The sequence below is a fragment of the Notolepis coatsorum genome (assembly GCF_963971535.1).
Source record: "Notolepis coatsorum genome assembly, chromosome: 12".
NCBI classification, from domain to species: Eukaryota; Metazoa; Chordata; class Actinopteri; order Aulopiformes; family Paralepididae; genus Notolepis; species Notolepis coatsorum.
Window position 1 is genome coordinate 64,550,394 of NC_140176.1, and position 19,183 is coordinate 64,569,576.

Sequence of the window (19,183 nt, forward strand, 5' to 3'; positions counted from 1 at the left end):
AAACTTGACTATTTTGGTACCTGCTGCGCTCCCTGCTCCTGTGCCGAGGAGGAGGAGGAGTCCTGCCCCTGTCATAGTCGGGCCGGTGCCGCCCCAACTCTGGCCTGCCGCGCCTGTCCGGACTCCTACCACGGTCCGGCTTCCTCTCGCCGGAGAAGTCCGCTTTGTGCCTGTCGCCGTGGCCGCCGTACCCGTAGCTCTTCTGTCTGTGGTCGTCGTGGCGATGGCCCCTCTCCGGAGACCTACGGGCACCGTCCGCGGGCTTCTCCTGCTTGTACTGCCCCCCGTGCCTGAAGCCGTGGTCGGGCTTGAACGAGCCGGGGGCCTGGCTGTAGCCCGGACTGAAGCCCGGCGGGGGGAAGGGAGGGTGCTGCGGAGGGTGGGCGGGGTTTTGGTAGTTCATCTGGTAGGGAGGGTGGTAGCTCACAGACTGAGGGGGCATGGACAGGGGCATCGGCGGGTGCGGCAAAGGTGGGGGGGGCACGGGGTGCATCATGTAGGGGTGGTAGGCGTTCTGGGAGGACGCCGGGGAGGCCGATGTGGTGCCGCCCGAGGATCCGGGCAGAGGGGGAGGAGGGAAATTGGGCGGCAGTTCCGGGAAGCCCTGTCGGATAGGCGGCTTGGGGAACGGCGGGCACTGGCTCAGAGGACCGGGGGCCTGGGAGGACGGAGGAGGAGGAGGAGGAGGGTAAGGCATGAAGTCGGAGTGCAGAGGCATGTAGCCGCTGTTTCCGTGGTAGCCGCTCCCCGCGGCCGTCTGGGGGTCATAGTGGTACGGGGACGCGAGAGGCTGGGGAGGGGGCGGTCTCAGGTTGGCGAGTCTGTAGTTTTGAGGAGACGGCCCGTGCTGGCCAGGTGGCATTCCTCCTCTGGGACCCCCACCGCGACCTTGATGAAAAGACATGGCTGTGGATATGGTAGAATAGTCAACGTTAGAATTGCATATTAATTAAACGTTAAATGACATTTTTAAGTTATTCATAGCAACACACAACCATTTTATCAGCAAACACATCATTAAGAATAATGTGTTATCAAGCAAAGTGTGTAATCAAATGGCAATTCCAAACATATCAGCTAAAGCCAATGGGCAGTGCTTCTATCATTAATAGTATTGCAGAATGCAGGGCATGCATTACATCTTAAACTAATGCAGCTACATGCAGTGGTATTCTTATTTACTTTGTAACATGTAATAGCAATCTATAGCTCTGGCAACAGCATAACATTCAATGCTCAGTGATAATATCAAGCGAGTTCATTTATCTTTTCCGTTTCAGAGCTAACTGTCTACGGTTCAACCTCACTAACTCCACTTGCATAACAAAGGCACTGCAGTAACTAGAAAGCTGGACAGCATGTCAATAGCAAAGACAGACCATGTTGCTGGTTATAGGTAAAATATCTCTATGCCACACCACAGCTATCGTTCGTTAGCTTTCACTGTCAAACTGATTCTGCTAGCTATTAGCAAGCAAGCAATACATTATGCTAACGTTACCTTAGAAAAGTATAAAGGACTAAAATCAGCAGAGCATCCGTCTGTCAACAAGCGAAACTGTTTTAGAAACCTGCGGTCATTAGATAACAAAGAGCGCGGATGTTAAACAATATTGTGTTCTTACGGCGGCGTGAGTGTTTCTAGTCGGAACACTACAGGAAAGGGACACGGATGCACCAATCGGATTTCGCCCACAGACCCGCAGTGCCCGCCCCCTATCCAGTTCCGGAAGTTTGTTCTGAACCTCATCTTTGAATGATGAATGAAAACTTTATTTAACAGATTGCAGAATAGGTACAATACAAAATGGGGGACCCTGATGTAAACAAGACGAAAGTCTTTCTCTGGTCTGCATCCCCTTAACAATTGTGTGTATTGAGCTGTACTGTATTGTACCCATTCTGCAATCTGTTAATAAAGTTTTCAATCAATCAATCAATCAATCAATCAGTACGGCTCAATGATGCAGACCAGAGAAAGACGTGTGTCTTGTTTACATCAGGGTCCCCCATTTTCAATTCATAGTCACATTTATGATTTATGACATACACAACATCATGATATTTATGGCATAGGTATTAGGGACATACATGACAATAGTAGCCTATTACATTTGTGACATATACGATATGCAAATATACAGTAGCCTACTGTTACCCATAGATCCTAACAGAGAATACATGATGGGGAGGAGACTGTACATTAGGAGGGGGTGGGTGGGTGGGAGAAAAAATATACATAGCCTACGGCGGGGAGAAAATATACATGGTGGGGAGGAGACTGTCTATTAGGAGGGGGGGTTCGAATTGCAGCCTCCCGTAGGTGCTCTTTAAGAGCGGTTTTGAATGTGGGTAGGGATTCACATATTTTTACAGCTGTACTCTGTCGTCTACTCTAAGCCATCCTAGGGAGTCAAAGTGGGCAGGGGTGAGGTGGGTTCTAGGAGTAAGGTCAAGTAGTAGTCTGACCAGTTTGTTTTGTGATGTTTGTAATCTTGTTTTTAGCGCCTTTGGTACCATGAGGTGTGCAAGCATAGTCGTAGTACCCTTGAATGAGTTCTCCTGCCAGAGTCTTCAGGGTATTCTTGTTTACCAGAGAGGAGATCCGGTACAAGAATCTAGTTTGTTGGTTGACTTTTTTACATTGGATGCCATTTTGTCACAGGAAAGATTTGGTATACCTGCTGCGCTTTGGTTTATATACCTATCATTAGGGCAAAAGTTGTGTTTTATTATAAATGCATCACAGAACGTAACATCAGCTCGCCAATATACCTGAAAATACATTGGTCAGTCAGTAATGTTTAACCCACTATACTCTGCACTTAATGTTGTTTCAACTTGTCATAAATATTTGACAAGTTGAGAACCCCTCTCGTTTTTGAGGGGGGGTTCTCAACACAAAACAGAAGTAAACAATATCCAGACAAAACAAAAGACTGCATTATAGTGCTTGTTGAAACCAGGAAACGGCAATAATCAGTTCTGTATCGTTAGTGGCTTAGCTTGGCATCGCTACTGCACTATCTCGCGTACGTGCACGCGTACTGAATAAACCACAAATGTACCTCTAATACCAGTATTAGTCTGACCACACCCCTCATCAGCTTACCTTCATAAGCAGGTGTGTGGTCACCTGCTCTCCTCCTTCTCGCTTTCACCACAAGGAAGAGGTGCCTCGGTAGATCCCCACACTTGACACCATGATGGAAGAAATTGGATTAGGAACAGCTTGGGAAACAAGGATACGTTGACATCATATCTTTATTTTCTCTCTCACTATTTTCGAGAAAATACGGCGATATTGTCTTCGTACTGGAGTGTCTAGAAGATGATGATCATTCTACAAACCCTCCACCGGTTTTCGTATTGGGAGCACGCCGCTGCATGCTTCTCAACTGCAGTTCCTTGCTGTGTTTGTTGGGGTGAAACCTGTCAGGCCACAGCTGAACTGTCGGACATGCCGCTGTTGTGAGGAGCGGTGCGTTCCAGGTTGGGTGAGTAGTGTTTGCTGGCGGGCTCCACTTGTCTGTTAGTGCTATGGGGGCTACTTGACAAAGTTTATGGAAACCGGCCCCAGGCTAGGGTCCTTTGTTTAGCCGTCTAGGCGACAGAAGGCCTTGGTCTGGCGACCATTATAGTTTTAACTAGTGGGCCGCGACCATTGACACTGGTGATCCCTGTGTGTTCTGGACGAGTGGATTCTCTCTGTCACCGTGTTAAGACCCCATCTTTCATATCCAAATGAGAGTATTCCTTCACGAGGGGATATGTGCATGTAATGTGCGATAGCGGCAGATTCATGTTCAAAGTCAGCTATACAGGCCAGTTGGTACTGTGCTGATTCCGCCGGACGTGTTATTGTCACCGTTGTGAAGCGGTGTTGACGTCTTGTTTTCTCTTTTCTCTTAAAAAGTGAGGAGGGTTCAGAACGGCGGCCTGTCTGGGTGAGTGTTATGTCATTGTTTACATGTTCATAGCTTACGGTTAGCCGGTCGGTGGCCTGGCGCGGGGTAGCTTGGCTTCTCGCGCGCCGCCGGGAGCTCGCTCCTGATCGCGTGCGTCGTAGATCGGCGTCTCGCGAGCGGAAGCAATAGCACCCGAACGGTTGGAGCAGCCGTTAGCTTGATGCTATTCTGTTGAACGTGCTTTGATTTTTAACATGTTTTACACTCTTGACCACGACGTCATCCTTGACAGGGGATGTTCGTCGACCCTGCCTGAGCCTAGACGGGGATTGCGTCAACAAAGAGGACTGTAGCGACTGGTGGAGCGGCGACGCTGCCCGGATCGAACAACACGGGACGGCTGTGTTCTACGGTGGCTTGTGACTGCACTTCGCTGATCTGCGTTCCGGGCAGGTACGGGGTTGGCCAGACCTCATAACACGTCTTCTGGTTTTACCTTGCTAAATGTATTGTGAATAACGGTGTTTTTTCCCAAAACGTGTGTTGTTGCAATGCATTTGAGATACGTTGCGGGTTGTGTGTGAGCTGTTTTTGTCACTGGCAGTTAGCTTCTCCGTGCAGGTCGTGATGTATTGATCTGGTTGTTGTGTGAGAAACATCATGGTGTTTATGTGTACCGTGTACTCACTACTAAGGCAACTAACCTATGAAGCTATGCTTGGTGACGAGTGAGTAAAAGAATGTTCTTTCTCAGACTGTAATGACAATGAACAGTGAGTTCACACATTAACAGGTTTTCCTGTTTTAACTGGCCGTATTGAGGGTAAAATAGGAGGATTGTGTTTCCCCCCCGGTTCCCTGGGGACTTTATCACCTCCTATCAGACATGTTGTGCATTAATTGTGTCTTTTGTGTGGTAGGGATACGATGTAACTCTCAGCTTGATTGCTGAGGTTGTGCTAAATCTGCTGGAGAAACTTATTTCCTAAAGGGAAATTGGTTTGGTTGCTGTCATGTGTGCTTAGCAAGGCCTGTGGTCGATACTAATCAAGAATGATGTATTCTCTCATTGTGAAAAAAACGGCGTTCCTCTGTTGAGTGTTTTTGCCATTTTTTGTAGGTGATGATGGGTTGTGTGTGTCATGTGACCTACAACTGGGTTGTACTGGCCACAGAAGCACATGTGTATGTTGGACCGGGGTTCTTAGAGCCCTCTCTATTCTGTGTTTTTCCTTAGTAAAAATCAGATAGCAGGTTAGCTCGTGCGCTGTGTGGAGCTGTGAAACGCTTCATAGAGCTGACTATGACTGTGTCATATTCTCTTTTTGTCGTTACGTCGTATCATGGGTGTGGGGTCGTAAAGGGGTGAACTGGTAACCTTTCCTCTCCCCATTGTTCTGTCGGTCAGGGGTACACCCCCTGTCCTTCAAGGTTCCCGTCACGTGGCGGTTCGGCACGTTACGGGGGGGGGGGGGGGGGGGGGGGGGAGGGAGGGAGTTCCTGGTCCCACGGCCTGGTGGGCGTGTGCACCGCAGGAATTCCCCCGCCATAGAGTACGTCACCGTGCGCGTCTCTGTTGGTAGGACTTCCGTGTGCTGTTCAGGTCCATGTGATGGATCTGTTTTCAGGGGGGGTGGTCAGGGCTCCTCCTCACCAAGCGCCTACTCAGGCCTTCTGTGAGTTCGGACTCCTTCTTCCATGTGAGGAAGCCTCCATCAGAGTACAGAGCCTTCCTCCTCAGATTGTCAAAGTGAGTGGACCCTCTAGAAGGGTCCTTTTCTATTGTATGTATATTCGATTCAATTCGTTTATTGAGTGTGTATGGGTTCGGTGCCTCTTCCCCGGAGGCCCTAAAACCAGTTTTTTACATGGCTCAAGGTGCAATATATTCTTTTCAATCTGTACAGCTCGCGTGGGAAGTCTCTCTGGGGATCCCCGTCTCTTTCCTATGGGAGGGTGGTGGGATGTAAAAATGTGAACATTTTTTACCCCGGCTGTGTAGACTGGGATACATACTGTTGATGCTTCCTTCTTTCTATTCCAGAAGTGTTGGAGTTAGGGAGTGTCACACCCCTCTTGTCGTTCCCCTGGGCGCCTTGGGGATTCAATGACAGGTCTAAATAGCCTGTTCATTGATGGGGGTGTGTCCCGACGCACGTATAGTGCTAGCTCGTTGTAAACAGGCGATTGACTGGCACGCCTTAGTTGCTTGTGGTTGAAACAGCGTTTTTATAAAGCAACTGAGATGGGGGTTTTTCCTCTTCCGGCGACCACATCCCATGACCTGGGTGGGTTGTCGACGGATTCTCGTTCATGTCTGGGGGATGATGACGGGATGGATCTGAACATATGTAGTGGGGTCTCACGCCCTTGGGGTGGGCCACCAGGCGCGGTTCGTCCCGACGTCTGGGTGGCGCCTTCTTTTCATGTTAAGATCAACACGCATATCTGCCCTTCTCCTGGAGTAGGCATGTCGGCGTGGTTAGGGCACGGGACTGGTTCTGGTCACGCTGGTCCAGATCAGTTGAACCCGTTGTCCGCCGGGGATGCAGATCTGCTGTTCTGGTACCCTGAGGGACTTGGGCTTTTTTCAGGGGGAAAAATGCCAGGTCGGTCTGGGTGTCACAGGGTTAAGCGCTATGGAGACCCTGGTTGGGTATGTTTTTACTCAGCACTGTCGTCATGGCTTACAGCCATGCCATTCTGTACGCGCTCGATCTCGTCGGATCTCGGCCGCTACACAGGTTGGTCCTGGTTAGTACTTGGTTGGGAGACCGCCGGGGAATACCAGGTACGGTGTGCTTAGGGGCTGGTTCTCCATTATTTTTCGCTCCTCTCTCACGCATGGCGAAGAGGGGCCTGTGGGGGTGGTTTTTTGACCTCCTCTGGTGACCCTGTGCTTCCCGTACCGCCAGGCCCGGTCCGAAGTGATGTTTGCGACCCGTAGGCCTGGGTTAACCCTTTTTGGAAACTGAAACACTTGTACTGCGGTATAGCCGGTGTATACCCGCAGGTGTGTTTTGGAGTTTTTTCTTGAGGGGTTATAGGAACAACCACCGCATTGGGTAACACCGAGGTGGTTGATTCCCTGGTGTGTTGGAGCAGTGTCAACTCCCGGGTTCACCGTTTGAGGGTGCCCCTGCACGTTCATGACGTCTGCCAATCGTGTCAGCCTTCTCTGCCTCGACCCCTCTGGGTGGGGGTTGTTAAATGGAGGCTTGGTCATGCAACACCGCCAGCTTACGCTCCTTCCGCCGGGGCGGCTGTGTTCAGCTGTCCCCTCTGGCGCCTGTCTCGTCCGCAGTCTCCAGGCTAGGGTTAACAGCCTGTTGCCTGGTTTTTCCCCGGTGCGCTGCCTGCTTCCGTTGGTTAACCTTTTTTGTGTGCTTACGGCCATGCTGACTGCCTATTCTGCAGGGTCAGTGTGCCAGGCGGTGTACTATTGGGGGGACGGGGCCCGCTCGGCTTACGGCCATACCGACCTGAACACGCCCGGTCTCGTCCGATCTCGGAAGCTGGGCAGGTTCTGGCCTGGTTGGTTCCGCCTGGGAATACCAGGTGCAGTAACTGAGGGGCCTTTGTCCGAATACGCTGGCGATGTGGGGGGCGGGGCACTACGTGCCCACCTGGTGGGGTCTTGATGCTGGCATCGTGGACTTCTCCGGGCCCCCATTCCAGGGAGTCCAGTCCTTTTGGTGGGTCTGCGTCTTCCTTCGTGCTCCGCTGCTACGGCCTTGCCACGGGGTTGGGTTTGCCCTTGACCCCGTGATTCTGGGGGCAGTAACGAGGTTGTTCCTCCGTTCGTTCCCGGGTGGCATGCGGGTTGTGCGTGTGTGTAGTCGTGGGGTCAAGCCACGGTCTGCTCACCCTGTGCGTTGAGTTGCTTGAGTGCCTCTTCGCACGGTCGGGTCCGTCGCCCTCCCGTGACGTCCCTAATAGGGGGGCTACCCTCCATTAGGGGGGGTCGGGGGGGCTCGGCCCTCCCTGTTCTGATGGTTTTGGGGGGCTGTCAGCGGGGTGTATTTGTCAGCCAAGTGGCTCCGCTTGGCCTCCCTTGTGCAGTAGCGATGCCAAGCTAAGCCACTAACGATACAGAACGTTAGGTTATGACTATAACCAAGTTCTGTTAGTTAGGGGCGATGCTTGGCATCGGACGCCGCTGCAGCCCTTGTCCTCACCTTGTGGTGAAAGCTTGGGAAGGAGGAGAGCAGGTGACCACACACCTGCTTATGAAGGTAAGCTGATGAGGGGTGTGGTCAGACTAATACTGGTATTAGAGGTACATTTGTGGTTTATTCAGTACGCGTGCACGTACGCGAGATAGTGCAGTAGCGATGCCAAGCATCGCCCCTAACTAACAGAACTTGGTTATAGTCATAACCTAACGTTATCAAAGTTATTAGTTGAAGGAACAAGGATCGGCTTTTAGTCCAAAATAAAATGGACTGCTCTGTTGACATTGATGTGGCCAGTTAATGCTACATATTGGATATTTGATTGATCGAATGAATGACACTCTCCCCTCCCTCAACCTTTGCAGTGCCCTTGAGCAAGGCACTTGACTTAAACCCATCTGCTAGATCAATCAGGTAAATTACTTATTTCCATATATTTAAGATGTCATTGCTTGTTTATTTACATGGTTTTACATTGGTAATGTATGTAATCGGGTGTGGTTTGGGGTTTGGAGTATGAGAGTTTATGTTCATGTCTTTGTATGTATTTTGTTTTGTGTCATTTAATTGTTTATCATTTGTTATAGTTTGTCTTTTGTTTTGTCTGGATGTTGTTTACTTCTATGTTTTGTGTTGAGAACCCCCATCGAAAACATGATGATACATCTCAAGGGGTTTATCGAATAACTTTTTTTTTGTATCCACTTTTTTCTCCTCTTTTTTCTATTTTTCTCCCATCCCAATTTAGCCGTGCCAATTCTCCCCTCCCCTGTGTTAGATTCTGATCAATCGGCCAGTATCACGTCTTCATCTGTTTGGCTTGTGTAATCATCTCCCCATCTGCGTTGTGTACTTTTAATGGTCCTGACGTCTCATACACTGGCTGATACAATCCTTATCTCTCCCCGTTAGTGCGATCCGCAAACCATAATAATCCTCCACCTTCGTAAGAATTCGACACTTTGACACAGCGTAATACCTTTCTTGGAAGAGCGTTGTTTATTCAATAAACAGAACCTCATAATCAGATGTCATCAAATTGTATCGTCCTTGCTATCATCCTTCTGCTATTCAGTCCAATGGTGGTCAGGCCTGGTCGTTAGCCAAGACCATCCTCTTGGTAGCCGAAGCTAATAATGATGTGGCATCCTTCCCCCCCCCCCCCCCCCCCTCCGTGATGAGAGGAGAGAGTCTCTAGTCAGATTGTAGTCTGCCCTTAGCCGCTCTTGGTCTGGCTTACACCCGGAAACACTGTTAGATTTATAGGACCTTCGCCATAGCAACGACGCCCCGCCCCTCTTCTGGTTGTCATGCGACGTGCTGTCATGACAACGGCTAATAACCTTTCACACATTTCAAAACGTTTCATTACTGTCAAAACTTCCATCGCGCTCTGCCTCTGTGTCTCCTGCCACGTTATCTTTGTTGTGTCTTAGATCGGAATTCAAAACATTCACCCTGCTCGGTCAGTGTGCTGCTATTCAGTGACTCCTGCTCGCTCTGAAACCTCTGGTTCCACCACCGTCTATATCATCCCGTGATGATAATGGTATTACCCTCTTAAAGCGTCTCTTTATATCAGTTTATAAACCAAATATACATTGAAAAACCACCGATTTCCCTCACCTGTCTTGATCGTTGCTTGCATGTGCCCCCCACTGGCCGGTTGTAGGTAGAAGCCCATAGCATGTCCCCTCCGATACATGTGGAGGCAGCCAGTCGCATCTTTTCACCTGCCAACGCGGACTCTCATTCGGCGAGGAGTAACGTGTAGGAGGCTCACACTGCCCCCGCCATTTTCCTGTCTCTGCTGTGCAGGCGCCCCAACCGACCTGTAGGAGTCACTGTTTACAACGTCCAGATTACCACCCATCGACTATTCGACTTCCCATCCGCTAACTCTGCCAATTGAGTTAGTATGACGGCCGGCCCAAGCCGGAGGCAACGCCGACAGCCGGATTCGATACCGGTGTCTCGTGCGTTGGTGACGAGTGCAATGTCCGCTTCGCCACCCAGCCGCCCTCGAATTACTTTTTTGAAAAAAGAACTGTGTATTGCTGTGCTTGACTCTGACAGAAACAAATTAAATAAAAATTAATGGTAGTATTTTATATCACCAGCAGCAACATTTGTTTGGAATGAATATAAGATTTATTCAGTAGTTAGCATGCACTTTCAAGATGGAAAGCAAGTTAATACAGTGCAATAAGCGAAACTGCAATAACAGCAATGAGCACTTATCACCAATAGATGTCGCCAAAATAATATTCACGGATATTCATCACTGTACGCATTTCAATGCGAATAGAATTTTGGCACACATCAATGTGGACAAAACTGCTTAGCTAGCTCATTCTCCCTGTAACAAAGATTATCGTGAAGAAAAATAATAGGTGGTTTGCTATTTTTCTCCCTCAAAGCCTAATCCCTTTCTACATACGTCCTTGTTGCCTAGAGACACAAGATGAATAGAAGCATATAAATGTCCCATAGACTACAGAATGCAGGCCAGTGGTTCTCCCACCAGGGAATAGTTGGAGGAGGGTGGACAACCCTGCCTGGTGACACTCCCCTGCCTAATATAATGTCAATACTATTGGATGGAGTGTTTTATTGTCACAAGGTTTAAATGCTGTTTCGGAGGCATAGCTCCCCCTCCAATGGAAGAGAGGGACTGATACATCGACCATGTCACAAACTGTTCATTATGAGGGACTGATACATCGACCATGTCAGGAACTGTTCATTATGAGGGACTGATACATCGACCATGTTAGGAACTGTGCATTATGAGGGACAGATACATCGACCATGTCAGGAACTGTTCATTATGAGGGACTGCTACATCGACCATGTCAGGAACTGTGCATTATGAGGGACTGATACATCTACCATGTCAGGAACTGTTCATTGTGAGGGACTGCTACATCTACCATGTCAGGAACTGTTCATTATGAGGGACTGATACATCTACCATGTCAGGAACTGTTCATTGTGAGGGACTGCTACATCTACCATGTCAGGAACTGGCTTAATCATTATGGTATGAGTTAGTGTTCACAATCATGAAGAGAGACACACACGGGCTGACAGAGAACTATTGCTATTTGTTGTGCTTATATTATGCTGTGATTAATATGCCTTGATGGTCTACCTTCTGTCATGTGTTCTTTTAGTCTGGTGCAAGGCTGACGAGAGAGAGAGAGAGAGAGAGAGAGAGAGAGAGAGAGAGAGAGAGAGAGAGAGAGAGAGAGAGAGAGGGGGGGGGGGGGGGTGGTAGTCTGTACATTAACCCAGACTACAGTATGACCACTAGAGGGCAGCAAAGGTCCACTGAGACAGAAAAAGTTACCAATGTTTTAAACAAAGCAAGTCTTCTTCAGGGTATTAAGAGACATGACAACTCAACAGCCATTGATATAGTGGACAGCATAGATATATATAAAGACTACATGACTCACCGACGCTGCTGGCCAACGGAGACAGCCATCTTGCTACGGGCAGCATGCCCACTCATAAGTAACATGAATTTCTATAGTGCATGCACTATTGAAATAACCATAGCTTGCTACATTTTCAATCGTTTGGTTTGTTAAAAACTTCAGAGATGTAGTTATCATACTGCATACTTATAATGGACTTTAATATGAACATTTTAAAAAGATTATATAAATTCTTCCAAGCTTCCAATCATAGCCACGTTAATAACGTTTATAATAAACCGAGTTAAGAGTATTTTTGTTTGTGCAGATCCCTCACCAGTAGTTGACTGTAACAAGATGGCCACCGGTGAACTACGCGGGAGACTCCGCCTTGTGCCATCTAGTCTTTATATATATCTATGGTGGACAGGACACAGGTGTCTAGGGGGCGTAAAATAACGCGTCTAGGGGAATAGTGTCCTCAAACACATGTCCATATTGTAGGAGGAGCAAGTCCCTGATTCATATTTACAAATCACACTAGAAAGGCACAATAATAAAATAGCCTAACATTGTTTAAGTTATACAAAGTATAAAAATAAATCTCCATACAAAAAAAACATCACAAAACACCAAAGAGAATAGAATCCAGTCTTATCAAGACACCTAGTATTAGGAGAGGCATAGCAAATTATGTCATCAAGTATAAAGTCTGGAGTTGCTCTATTGACAATGAATGGGAATGTTTGTTTTATTTTTTAGTTTATATATATAATAATATATATATATATATTAGTGATCCCAGTTCTGAAACAGAAAGTGTACATCTATAAAATATTTCCCAATTCAATGTCTATGGAGCAGCTTCAGATGACTACTTGATGACATCACACATTTTAGTTTTAGAACTCTAGTTTTGGGATTTGAGTGTTTTCACTCACTCTCACACATAATTTTGTTAGACCAGAAGAATAATATGTATGAATTCTGAAATTGTTCCCCTTTAAAAGGATGAATTAGGAATCACACTGTTCATACTTTTTGCACTATATTCTATTATTGTACTTTTATTCTAATTTAGTTTATATATTCCATTTGATTTTATTCTACTTTAATGTTGCACCAAACGGCCAAATTGCATTAATTGTGCAAACTTACTTAACACCTGTTCCACCCGACGGGGTCGGTACCGACCCCAAAATGGCATCTGGTCATAAATCAATATTTTTCAGACTGTTGCAAAAAAAAATTGTGATTTTAAAATCAAACGTATTCAAGTATTAACATCACTAACATGTCACAAAAGCATGTAGAATGTATATTATCATCAATACGTTAGTTTAGCAATAGGTTAAAAGTGCCATTAGATAGTTTTAACTTCTCGCTTTGCTGAAGTCTATTGCAAGACGGCGACCATTTTGGAAATTTTGAACCATGGGAATTGGCCATTTTGTCGAGGGCATGCATAGCTGTGGATCAGCGTTGGCATTTTTCCGAACTACACTTCCTGGCAGATTCTGTGGGGGTTCAAAGTTCAGCGTTCTGAATGAATTATATCAATAACTGTTATTATTCGGGATAATAAGCCACAAAAGGTAAAGTTTTTGACAAATATTGAAACACAGTTAGTTTCTCCTCCCTATTGTTAGCATGTAGCAACAATTAGATCTGAAATTAGTTTCAAAATGGTTGCACTGTGGTGAAAAAAAATTACAGTAAATTACAGTAGATATCATTATCTGTTCTTATGCACGCCTGGTGATACTAAATCCAAATTGAATTTGGGCATTTGAAAGATAATATATATATATAAATATGCGAATTGGCTATAATAAGGTAATTTATAATATATTGTAGAAGTGGAGCAATATTCCATTTACCTAGGTAAAAATTTTAGGCGAAAATATTCCACGGGTGGAACAGGTTTAAAGACCTTTCTGATTCTGATTCTGAATTAGGAAACAATCTGGGTATTTGCTCCACTGACCTGGTCCTGCATCAGACAATGTTTGAAATGGTCAGGCAACGGGTGTACTTGCTTGACAAATCCATGTGTAAGACTAATGTGAAAGTGCATTTGCACACAGAGTCTAGGTAGAACCAGCGGCAGGTGGTCTGAGCACCGGTGTGAAACGATTTGTTGAAACGATGTGCCCATGTGGAGTGGGCAAAACACACAAGCTGTTCTCACATGGGGCGACAGTGACTCAGGAGGTAGAGCAGTCGTCTTTGGGTGTATATATTTTTTTATGATCTCTTTTTCTTAATTTAAACACTGTATATTTGTATGTCTTGTACTGTCATAAATTACTTGATGAATTGAAAATGGAGGACCCTTACGTAAACAAGACGAACGTTTTTTTCTGGTCTGCATCCTCTTAGCAGTTGTTTGTATTGAGCCGTACTGTATTGTACCCATTCTGCAATCTGTTAATAAAGTTTTCAATCAATCAATCAAAGGTAATCCAGAGGTTCCCGGTTCGATTCCCGCTCCTCCCGGGTAGCATGTCAAAGTGTCCTTGAGCAAGACACTTAACCCCTAATCACTCCCGATGAGCAGGTTGGCTCCTTGCATGGTTGCCTCCGCCATCGGTGTGTGAGTGAATGGGTAAAATGTGAGGAACAAATTGTAAAGCACCTTGGATAAAATATAAATGCAGCCATTTACCATTCTGACATCTGTTGATATCAACAGATGAAACCAAGCTTATTTCCAAACATCCTGCAAATTGTCAGATCCATAAAACAGGAGCATTGTGTGATGGACAAATACAATTCCATGTTATTGTTGATCTAATAGTCAGACATCTTAAATGTCAAATGTTCAGAATGTTTTAAATGGTATTTATGTATCTTCCAAAACAACAAGATGGTCATGCTGGACCTACAAAAGGCCTTTGACACGGTCAATCACTCCATTCTGATTGACAAGCTAAAAGCAATTGGTTTTGATAGTCTATCAGTGAGCTGGATGCAATCCTACCTTGAGGGGAGGGAACAGATGGTGGAGGTAAACGGTACCCTATCCCCCCCCCTCACAGTGAGCTGTGGTGTTCCACAAGGAAGCATACTAGGACCGCTACTGTTCCTAATTTATGCAAATGACATGTCGTCAGCTTGTGACTGCAACTTGTTCCTGTTTGCGGACGACTCAGCCCTGCTGGTCTCTGACAAGAACAAGTTACAGGTTGAAAAAACCCTCAGCTCGGAACTAGGCAGAATCTGCATATGGCTCGCTGATAACAAACTATCATTACACATGGGCAAAACAGAGTCCATTCTCTTCGGTTCAAATAACAAACTCAGCAAGACCGACGGCTTCTCAGTTACAGTGGGTGACAATATTGTCACAAGGAAAGATGAAATTACCTACCTGGGTTCCATCCTAGAGGCTAATCTCTCCTGTGACAAAATGGCATCCAATGTAATAAAAAAAGTCAACCAACGAACTCGATTCTTGTACCGGATCTCCTCTCTGGTAAACAAGAATACCCTGAAGACTCTGGCAGGAGCACTCATTCAGGGGTACTACGACTATGCTTGCACCTCATGGTACCAAAGCACCTCAAAGGCGCTAAAAACAAAATTACAAACATCTCAAAACAAACTGGTCAGACTACTGCTTGACCTTACTCCTAGAACCCACCTCACCCCTGCCCACTTTGACAACCTAGGATGGCTTAGAGTAGATGACAGAGTACAGCAACTTGCAATGGGCCTGGTCTACAAGATACACTACACGACCAAGGTACCCATGTACATGGCAAAATACTTCCCAAAGGTCAGTGAATACCACGATCACAACACCAGAGGGAGCTCCACAAATCATGTTAAACCCAGATTCGGCTCAAATAAGGGACTAAACACGTTTCGCAATTATGCCACATCAATGTGGAACGCCCTACCCAAAGCTGTAAAGGAATGTGGATCACTACCCACTTTCAAAACCTCTCTCAAGAGACACCTACGGGAGACTGCAATTCAACACTGGCCCCTGTAAATATCCTAACCCAACCCCCTCCAATGTACAGTCATTTACCTAGTATGGTTTTGTCAATAGTCCAATGTACAATTTTGTTTGTTTGTACAGAGTCTCCCCCCCCTCAATGTACAGTTTTGCTTGCTTATACAGTGTGCCCCCCCCCCCCCCCCCCAACCACCTCCAATGTAAATTACCCAGTATGGTTGTCAATATCCCAGTGTACCCAACCCCCCCCACCCAACCTCCTCCAATGTACAGTTTCTACGTCAAATGTATATACTCCCTTTTCTTGACTCCTTCTGTATCACAAACAGTACTGTATTTGCAAATCTGGTATGTCATAAATGTATAGATGTAGCAGTACTGACTATCTGTATGTCATGTATGTCATATATGTCCTGATGAATTGAAAATGGGGGACCCTGGTGTAAACAAGACGAAAGTCTTTCTCTGGTCTGCATCCCCTTAACAATTGTGTGTATTGAGCTGTACTGTATTGTACCCATTCTGCAATCTGTTAATAAAGTTTTCAATCAATCAATCAATGAACTGAATCGGCGTAACTGACTTATTAAGTGTGTAACCCAGTGTTAGGAAGTGAATCTTATACATCCTATGGTCAAATTCTTTACATTGTGTTCACAGTGAAATGGGCACAAGGCCTGCTTCTGCCTGCATGTGTGACCCATCCATATAACATTCTTCAAGTCAACGATCCATGCACCAGCGGGATGACCACAGCAGAGTTGCTCAGACCAATCGTCATGTATACATTGAATTTAGGGGACAATTACACATACCACATACCATATTCTAAAATATTACACAACATACCTATACATAATACTTCATTCCACATTCACAACACATAGTGTATTTTCAGTTCATTAATATCTAATATCTTCTAAGCTCTTCTATCTAAGCTCCTCTGGTCAATCATGAGTGCATAGTTCTGTTAATGTTGCACCAAACGGCCAAAATACATTAATTGTACAAACTTACTTAATAAAGACCTTTCTGATTCTGATTCTGAATTAGGAAACAATCTGGGTATGTGCTCCATACTGACCTGGTCCTGCCTCAGACAATGTTTGAAATTGTCAGGCAATGGGTGTACTTGCTTGACAAATCCATGTGTAAGACTAATGTGAAAGTGCATTTGCACATGTAGCAGAGTAATGTTGTTATGCTAGATTATAAACAGAAACTTTTATTTTAATCTCAAATGAGTAGTTTAAAACGGATACACTTTTATTTTGAATGTGCAAAGTGTGCATGTTCCACTTTAATGTTTTGGGGGGGGTACTTCCTGGTTTTTAGATTATATTAATTTCCTCATGTTGAGTTACTGATTCTCCAAACGAAATCCCATTTGGTTTTTATAATGGGTTTAGAGTTTATAGGTCATCTTTTTGGTTTGGTATTTAGTTTATTTTAATTAATGTACATAATGGATTCACCGGTTCGGCGTTAAGGGACTTCACTGAGAAAGTGCGCAGGCTCTCTGACTGAAACTAAAGGAGAGCAGAGGTGGAGTACACCTGCGGCAGCAGACAGTAGCTCATGCCATTATTGTTTGTGCTGTGTTTGCTTGATAACAGATCGCAGAAATAAATTGGACGTAAACTGGCCATCCTGTTGTCGGCATATTCTTCCAAAAACCTTAAAGACACAACGCAGAGCGGATCACGCTACAAACTGGTGCCCGGATCAACTGGTTAGCAGATTCAAGCAGAAGCCGACCACCATTGTTGCTGAAGAGACGTCATCATTCGCTGCTTGGTCATGAGGATGCTGGAAAGTGCTGAATCCTTTGAAAAATAATAACATTGGTCTATGTTCTCTTTCATCAATCTTATTGATTTTGTGTGTTTTACCTAAAATAGGTATGCTGTAAAAGTACAATTTTTATGGAGACTTTGAACATGGAAGGGATCTCTCCTCCTGGTACTGGGAGTTTGACTGTTGGGAGAGGGAGAGGGGTTCTAATGTACACACCGCTCAGTCTACTCTGGGGAGTCAAGTGTTCTCAAGTCCCCCTAGTCGTGGGAGGGATAGTACAGAGGGGCCTTCTGATAGAAACGCCCCACCTTTGATTTTCACCCCTGTTGTCCCCTCACCCTGTGATATGAACAACACTAGTGTTGAAACATCCCCTAGCCAAATGGCCAATTTGATCAAGTCCATTGGGTCAGAAATAGGGGAATCCATTAGAATGGCGTTAATGCAGAACACAACCTCGGGGTCGTCACCTGTTTTAGTTTCTCAAAACCCCCAACATGTTTTCCAACCTGACCAATGTGGTACTACTGTGATTGATCCATTCAAAATCAATCTTGTGTTACGTTCAGATGCAAATGCCCTACCCTATTTTAGAGGGGACAGCTCAGATAAGTGCTCTGTGTTTGAGTGGGAGTGTTACGACCCCTGTGTGTCTAAGGGTAAAGGGCTGTAACATAACAGTTGGTTGACAGAAAAGATGGACCAGGTTTGTAAACAACAATGATATTTATTGAATAGAGGCAAAGGAAGCACATGTAGCTCAGGGGTGAGCCCAGGCCAAAACAACAAACAAATACCACTATACTCCAAATAAACACAATCTAATCTATGGTAAAAGAGATTACATTACCTAAACTACTCTTACCTAACCAAAACAGGAGAAAACAATGTCCAAAGGAAATGGCAGCTCACCCCATCTGTGCTTCCTGAGAAAGAGAGAAAAACACATTAATTATACAGAAACAAAAGCAGAATATATACAAAAACAAACTATAACTTAACAATGCTCTCTCTGCGGCCATACACACACAAGCAAATTACTACTAAGCACCAAAGGCCAATAAACGAAATGCAATGCTGTCAAAGTTACAGGTTTACCAAAATCACAACAAGCCTAGCCTCATGCCAGAGAGAGAGAAAGACTGAAGTGAGAAGCCATGTTTTAACAGGTGTGGGGTGATCCATGATTGGGGGGTGTGGATTGAGTGTTGGAGTCTGGAAAGCCATTCACCAATCGGTGCTGTGTTGCAATAATGGAAGGATTGGCCTGGCAGGGACCAAAGGTGAAGGGAACAATGGCTGGAGGGAGGAAACAAAATGGAGAACACACACACATGGAGACACACACTGGGGAATATATACATTGGGATGTAACACCCCCATACATAAGACAAAAACATGTTTGACACTTAACACCAACTAAACATGTTTTTTTTTTTTTTCTTTAACAACGAGATAACATCCCCGAGATAACATGCACTCCAAAACAAAGAGATATGAAAAAACTAGCAGCAACATAAAACGAGTCCACAGCAACATAGACAGAGTAGACAGCAAAAATAGATCAAGTCGACAGCACGAGAGATTTAACTCCGAGATAGAGCATCCGCCAACACATTCTCAGACCCCTTCTTATGCTTTATGCTGAGGTTATAATTTTGCACTATGAGCGCCCAACGCATGAGGCGCTGATTGTGGTTGTACATCCGCGACAAAAAAACCAATGGGTTGTGGTCGGTGTATACTACCACTGGTAATACGCTCGAACCGACATACACCTCAAAATGTTGCAACGCATACAACATAGCCAAAGTCTCCTTTTCAATAGTGGAATAGTTTAGTTGATGTTTGTTAAATTTCCGGGAGAAATAACAAACCGGGTGACTGACACCATCGTGATCTTCCTGTAATAAC

General features: G+C 45.5%; 1 protein-coding gene across 1 annotated transcript in view; it reads right to left on the bottom strand.

Moving 5' to 3' along the window:
• drosha (drosha ribonuclease III) overlaps positions 1 to 1,642 on the bottom strand; it is a 247,470-nt gene extending 245,828 nt beyond the window's left edge. The window contains exons 1-2 of the mRNA XM_084326516.1: positions 1,502 to 1,642; positions 21 to 906 (exon numbers count right to left, since the gene is read on the bottom strand). Coding sequence (XP_084182642.1) covers positions 21 to 904 — 884 coding nt within the window. The 5' untranslated portion in view covers positions 905 to 906; positions 1,502 to 1,642. The remainder of the gene's footprint in view (positions 1 to 20; positions 907 to 1,501) is intronic.
• Between the last annotated feature and the right edge of the window lie 17,541 nt (positions 1,643 to 19,183).